At 38.7% G+C, this 7,993-nt stretch overlaps 1 protein-coding gene across 1 annotated transcript; it reads left to right on the top strand.

The window, feature by feature from the left end:
• Window positions 1–3,690: 3,690 nt before the first annotated feature.
• LOC139129236 (piggyBac transposable element-derived protein 4-like) lies at window positions 3,691–4,113 on the top strand. Its single transcript, XM_070694879.1, has one exon. It carries the CDS (start codon window positions 3,691–3,693, stop codon window positions 4,111–4,113), a length of 423 nt encoding a protein of 140 aa, XP_070550980.1.
• The last annotated feature ends 3,880 nt before the right edge of the window (window positions 4,114–7,993 follow it).

Below are 7,993 nucleotides of genomic sequence, written 5' to 3'. Positions count from 1 at the left end.
CTTCAATCATACTGTGATGTTGTCTTTTCTCGGAGTGGTATAAATCAAATGTGGATATTAAAAATTCGAAGGAACTCTTGGAAAATTTGAAATCAAGATCTGTTTCAAAAATAACATCTATTAAAACTTTCGATTTTTCCACATTGTATACCACAATACCACATGATAAATTGAAAGAACGCTTGAAAAACATCATCAACCAAGCATTTTTCTACAAAAACGGTTCACGCCGTTACAAATATGTGGTATTAGGGTATAATTCTACATATTTTGTTAAAATACAACTAATGCTAAGTGTTTTATACCGAAAAGACATTATCAGTATGCTTGATTTCCTCATTGACAACATATTTGTTGAATTTGAGGACACATTTTCCAACAGTGTATAGGAATTCCCATGGGCACTAACTGTGCTCCCTTACTTGCCGACTTATTTCTGTTCTCATACGAGGCAGAATTTATCCAGAACCTTATCAAGCAGAAAAAGTCTCTGTAGCTCGTACTTTCAACCTAACATTTAGATACATAGACGATGTTATTTCATTGAATAACTCTGAATTCAGTAAATATCTCGCTATGATTTATCCTCCAGAATTGGAGATTAAAGAAACTACAGAAACGGCCTCTTCTGCTTCATATCTGGACATTTTACTTGAATTTGACTCCAATGGTCACCTTTCTACTAGGCTATATGACAAGAGAGATGATTTCAACTTTAGTATAATTAATTTTCCACACCTCATCAGTAATATTCCACTCTCACCTGCTTATGGGTATACATTTCCCAGCTTATACGATATGCAAGAGCATGCAGTTCATATGGTGATTTTGTAGAGAGACATGGCCATCTCTCTTTCAAACTGTTAAATCAAGGTTACACCAGAGCAAGACTTGTCTCTACATTCAAACGCTTTTTTGGCAGGTATCGCAAGCTGGTAGATAAATACAATATCTCTCTTCGACAAATGATCACTGATGGCATCGGTGACATTGGGCCTTAGTTAGTGACCACTACCTATCTGACTTACAGATTGATATATGGCGGGTGCCACATGTGGGGCAGGATGCGCTTACTATTTTCGAAACACCTGACATCACTTCTTGGTCTTTTGGCCAGAGGTCCATATATCTTTCTTTCATGAATTTGACTTTGTTTGTACCGTCTATTTACTGTCTGTTCTGTGCTGTTTTGTGTCTATGTTTACAACTATTGTCTTACAAATTTTGACCTAGTGTTATTGGATTATGGATTGCTATGATTGCGCTTATATATATATATATATATATATATATATATATATATATATATATATATATATATATATATATATATATATATATCGCTTTTGAAAATAAAATCTATATATATATTATATATAGATATGGCTTTTGAAAATAAAATCTATATCAATATATCTGTCGACAATTCGGCACTAGCACAAGTCATTAGTGACACTAAATTACACATTCAATAACCAATAACATGTAATAATGCCTCATATAGAGAAGTTGAGACAGACGTCCATTTACCCTTTAATAGTACGACCATACATGTCATATAAACATGAGATACCTTCAATGTCTGCTAATTCGTCCTGACAAAGCAGATACTCTTCATAGTCTATTAATATTCCTAATGACAGGTATAGAGCTCCAATCTCATTCAGCAGGCTCTCAGACAGGAATGTCCTCTTCACCATCCTGTGAAGACTTCCACTTGAATAGTCACCCATCAAAGACTCCAGGGCTTCCGATGACTGGCAATCCATGATATAGGAAATGCTGTTTTCACCTATGTGATTTAAACTCATACAATTGCGTTTAGCGAGTTGTTCCCCCACCAGCTCTGAATTGTCTTTTGTCCGCTTATTTGAGTAGAAGGCAGCATCAACATCCCTCACTTTCTTGCCTTCTATTGGAATAATCCCGTCCGGCCTCACTTTTATTTCAATCTGGCCTGAAATGGCAAACCAAAGCTATCTTAAACTTGACGACAAGATATCTGTTTGGTGAAATCAATACCCGTAGCTGAAAACAATCTTCGCACTTTGACAATGCATATCCACCTTTGGTTTTCAATATTTTATATCAAGTAATAAAGTGAAATCCAATTTTAATTTTGTTTCACATCGAATGTAATTGATATAATGCCATATGTCTGGATAATCGACGTTTGCAATTGTTTAATACGCTTTTGTGAATAACCTTCTTACATATTTTATGTAATCTTAATTTTTAATTACATTAGACAATTAAAGTCAATAGAGAAACCTTGTAGTTAGCGCACGGTCATGTAATTATCTCACCGAGCCGATTCATCCCTTAAGCCGTTCGCGCTTAATACCCAAATAAACTTTATGCTGTCAGTCTATAATATTTTAAATGATAGATTATAATTTTATTTTCTTACGTGATAGGCGCTTCCTCTTGTTTTTCTTTGACCAAAACTTGAGATGAGCAGAATATCTTGACCTTCGTATGGATTTTTTGCCTGAAATTACATTGAAGTTTTTAATGTCAGAGGCACAGACCCAAACAATAAAAAAAATGTAAGCCAAATTTGCCTACGAACTCTTGAGAAGCAAGATTGACTGCTCGTACTAAAACTTGGCAAGACTGTCTATAAAACTGTGTGTATGTAGGTACCAATCGATGAATTAACTATGTCTCAGCTGTCGACTTACAAAGCCTTAGTAGTTGGTCAAGCTGATTAGAATATTAATCATACCAGACTCTAGGTGGCAATTATCAACCGTCTTTTGAAGGAGGCATAAAATGAGATCTTAGCTTTCATCGACTTCAATATAGTGTCGAAGCATTTCATGACAAAACAGTTCTTTTATAACAAATATAACCTCTTATGTATGTTCACACTGAAGTCATCCACTGGACTCTTCCACGACACCTGGTCCAAAAAATTCAAAAATGTGAAGTTATGAAGTTCTGGTTTTAACACTGTGGCGACGGCCTCCTTTCTACTAAGGTTTGCACGGACCTCGCTCAGCCGTCGATTCGCGCGAACATCTGGTTTTTATCAATAACCAGACGATCTGTTCTCTCGAGAACGATCTATGAAATATTGGACAAAGTGTAGCAACCTGGGGTGTTCGTTATTTACATATGAAAGAAAAAATGCATTTCATGAATTTATTATCTGAATAGAATCATGAAATACATATGAAATATGAAGTGCGAGTGAATGTTATTTGTCATTGGTGGTGTTTACTGTTTCTCTGCCTGGGAAACATGCGTCCTTTCGTGTGACCTCAAAGCGTTTACGCTGTATGCAAACATTAGAAATTTTAGATGGCACATCTGTTGTCGCTGACGTCAAACATGCATTTGTTAAGCTCATCTCTTTCCCTCGCCTGTATATTGCAGGCAGAGAGAAGCCACAATGCATAGAGAAATCAAGAGTAAAAAGGAATACTACAAAACGAGTATTGCTGGCGGTACTGCGAACAGACCATTTATTCGATCTATAAGAGGAGATCATCGGTCCAAAGCCTGGACTCAATAACCCGCTGCCAGACGATGCTTCAGAACTCGAATGGTTTTTTTTCGCAAATATTCGACGAGGATCTGTTAAGATTCATTACCCGATGCACTAATCGTTATGCTAAACTGAGGAGAAGGGCAAATGCGAGGGAACTGCAAAGATCGGTCTGGACACCGACAACGGTTGTCGAAATGAGAGCATTCATTGGAGTGATGGTGCTATTTGGAATTTGCTGGCAGCCTGAAATCCAGCTGTATTGGTCGGACCATGTTTGCTTCAGTCATAATTTTGTCAAGAGAACTTTTTCCAGTATTTGCTTCAAGCTACTGATGCGATATTTATACTACAGCACACAGCCGTACTGTGCTCGTAACACAGCCATGTATACAGCCCAAAAAATAAGTGAGAAACGGGATAGGATGTTGAAAGTACGAAATGTCATTGATCGAGTGAATGCAAACAGCCGAATGCACTGGAGCCCGATGTGCGAACTGGCAATCGACGAAGGAGTCATTCCCTACTGGGGCCGCACAAAGAATGTTCTCTACAATCCAGCAAAACCGCACAAATATGGAATGAGAGTTTACACTGTCAGTGAGTCCGCCATGGGTTAAGTTTTCAACAACGAAGTCCATCAACATGTCGCTGATAACTGTCATCACCCGCTTGATCCAGATGCTGCAGACGACCCCCGAGTTTTCAGGGGAAACAGACCTGGGAAAGTTGTTTCCCGGCTGATTCGACCTTACTATGAGTTAGGACATCATGTCATTATGGACTCATATTACACTTCTGCCCCGTTGTTTGACCATCTCTACTTGCATAATATTGCTGCCATGGGAACCTGCAGGATGTACACCTTAGGTTTACCCGATGAAATAAAAAATGCTGCAAACTATGATCCACAAGTCGTACCGCCTGATGCTGACAACGAAGAGCGATGGCCATGTGGTAGTTTCTCGGTATTTCAAGACGGCGCAATGACAGTATGTGCCTGGAAAGACACAAAAATGGTGAAATTTATGAGCACGGCAGTCTCTGCACGAAGACCGAATCGAGCCCTAGGGAGGCGCCGATGTAAGATAAAAGAACCCGTGCTTTTGAACGAATTGAAGTAATATGCCCGAACGTTGCTGTAATGTACAATCAGTACTTCAGAGGTGTTGACTTGACTGATCAACAGCTGGCTTACTACACGCCAGGTCGATCATCGCCACGGTGGCACAGAGCTGTGTTTTACCACGAGCTGAACAAGGCACTCATGAACGCTTTCCACAACATGGCATCAGTTCATGGATACGGTCAAAGTGGATCGAGATACAGATGTCAGCTCATGTTTCGCGCCCAAGTAGCAAAACAGCTGATCGGTAATTTCTCATCACGGCAACGTCCCCCAAGAGCAACTAGTCTGACAGCACCACGTCTCATTCCTACCAATGTGGAAAGAGTTGGTCATCGAATGGGTCGCAATCGGGACGGAAGACGTAGTTGCGTGATGTGTTGACATGCAGGACAGATAGTAGGCCATTGAACTCGTCCCAATCGTGTTCATGAGACGATCAACTGTCGCCTCACTTACCAGTTACCACTGTGTCACATGCGGTACAGACAAGCGTGCTGTGAGAGCACAATGTGTGAATGCCGTTTGCAGAGGACCGCAGAACTTGACTATGCACAGACTGAACATTTGTTGGTATTACAACCCTTTATTACACAGTTGACATGGAAATAAAAAAAACATTCACTCGCAAACTATCGGTGAGTACGATGTACTTTTGTGTATGGTTGTGTGAAGTGAATGATTGAGTCTAACACGTTTGCGTTTGGGGTAATGATCGAGTTACAACGATGATTGCATCGGACGATCGCTAGACAAGGTCTCAGCCAGAGCAGTTCCTGTTTTGGCAGAGAGCGAGTCGGTGTGCGATGAAAAATGCATCTGAGTAGCTAACAGTCGATTTCCCCGGTCTGTCATCTCTCAAATGCGTAATAAAAATATTTTTTATTATGCAAATAGTATTCGACATTTACATACGGCTCCCTAGGCTGTACGAACCTTGAATACATCAACACAGTAAAGATCACATGTCAGCTCAGGGTAGTTCAGACCATAACTGCTCAAACTGACAGCTGCTGACCGACAAACATGGAAAAGTGATGATCGGCCTTGTGGGAACCCGTTGCCTCAGTGTTAATTTGAGTGTTTTTTAAATCTACTCAGAAGGCATACCTGTATTTAGTTGATCCTCACCACTTTCTTCTTTTTTCTTTTCCGATTGTCTTCCTTGACTTATCGCCACTAACTGGGCCCTTATTGCCATCGCCTACGAACAGATGTGATACCTATTTAGAATAACAGACTACACACATCAGCCAGTAAATTAATAAATTTGTGATATATATACAAACATATATATATATATATATATATATATAATATATATATATATATATATATATATATATATATATATATATATATATATATATATATATATATATATGGTGGTAATCTTGGTGTGTTGAGAGCCCAGCTGCAGCGTTCAGTTAGAGTTGAGCCTTACTGCGCTGTCAACCTTATGGGTAAAACTAAATCGGGCCCTCATGGAGACGAATACATTGTTACTGTCGAACCCAGAGGGACGAGACAGTTTCCAGGTGGTCTTGTTGCCACCCATAAGCCCTGACCATGAAGTGTACTGGGAAGAAATGTAGGGTACCTGTGCAATTGCAGAACTTTTCTAACAAGACTGTAACTGTGAGGCCAGGGGATGTGATTGGCGAAGTGCATGCTGTTACATGGTCTGGATCAACTGCACAATACCAGCTTGGGATTCAACATCAGATGACAGCCGCCAAACAGGATATTGTTATTTGTAATAGTAATTTAATTCTCCAGAAAATCAAGAACATCGTACATAACAAAGGAGTAAACTCAAAAAGTATTTCTGGTGAGGTCATGGAAATAGTTCTATTTGAACTAGTCAAGTCCATGACCCTAACAAATGTGATTTTACTATTGCGAGTTCAAGTGTAACCGTATGAGAAACCTTAAAAGGAGCACAATAGTAGTTTACAAAATGTCAACTGCAAATTAAGAAGATTACAATACTCAATAAAATAAAATGCATACACAGTATTGTACATGAGCAAGTACGCCTTTATAGCAGCTGCAAATAATCTTCTATCTGAAATATTTTTGATATGATTTGGTAGGGAGTTCCAATGAAGTGTTGCAGCATACGTAAAGTTGTGTTTACTCTGTGTCAAATGAACTTTAGGAATAGAGAAATTGTCAAGAGAAGCGAAGCGGGTGGTATAATCATGGGGAATTGGATTTAGGTAATGGTGTATATCATGGGCAAAATGATCTTTTATGCAGATCCTATATAAACAAACATGTGTGAAGTTTACAGAGTTGATGAACATCTAAGATTCGAAGTTGTTGGAACAAAATGGCAGAGGGAGCGCGGAAGTCAGAAAATGTAATCAGACGGACAAGTTTCTTTTGTAACAGGAGTATTGGCTCTACATACGAACTAAATGTATTGCCCCATATTTCAATACAGAATGTCATATGTGGTAGAATAAGTGAATTATATAACAAAAGATGGATATGCCTTGTCACTTATGCCTTAACCGAGAAATGAGACCAATTTTCGGGTAGCTATAGCTTTTACAACTTATTGGACATGAGTCTTCCATATGAGGTTCTCATCAAGTGAAACCCAAGGCAAATTGCTGACTGAACACTTTCTATGGGACATCTGTCAATTTCCACCCAGCCATGCACATTTACCTTTCTGCTCTTTGTTTTACAAAATCATGAAGTTAGTCTTTTCAACACTGATAGTCATCTTTTTAGCTTGGCACCGATCACAGACATTTTGGAAGTCTGAATTTATGTGCGCTAGATTGAGGTCGTTGCCTTCCAAAAACTTAAATAGATTGGTATCATCAGCAAAAAGTCTGAAGTGAAAAGAACTGCTACAGTTTGCAATGTCATTGATATAAATTAAAAACAGTATTCGGCCAGGAATAGACCCTTGTGGGATGCCACATTTTATTTCCCTATATGAAGATGACACATTGTCAATGTTGACAGACTGTTTTCGACATGATAAATAACTTTCAAACCAGTGTAAAGGAATTCCTCTGATAACATAATGCTCCAACTTATGTACCAGAATGGTATGGTCAATGGTATCAAAAGCTTTTTTAGGTCAATAAAGAGACCAAGTGTAGGATGACTGTTGTCCAGATGCTTTGAGATATCAGAGACCAAGTCTACGAGTGCTAGCTTTGTACTAAATTTTTTACGAAAACCAAATTGTGTGTCTACAAGAATATTTTTAGTCTCGAGGTAATTCATAAACTGCTTATTGACTACTGATTCAAAGATTTTACTGAGAATGGAGAGAATTGATATAGGTCTATAGTTACTGACTTCCTCTACGGCCCCTTTTTGAAAACTGGAATTATCTTTGCTATTTT

Source organism: Ptychodera flava, chromosome 3 (assembly GCF_041260155.1).
Source record: "Ptychodera flava strain L36383 chromosome 3, AS_Pfla_20210202, whole genome shotgun sequence".
Lineage (NCBI taxonomy): Eukaryota > Metazoa > Hemichordata > Enteropneusta > Ptychoderidae > Ptychodera > Ptychodera flava.
The sequence above is the reverse complement of the archived record's forward strand: the minus strand, read 5'-3'. Positions and strand labels throughout refer to the sequence as shown.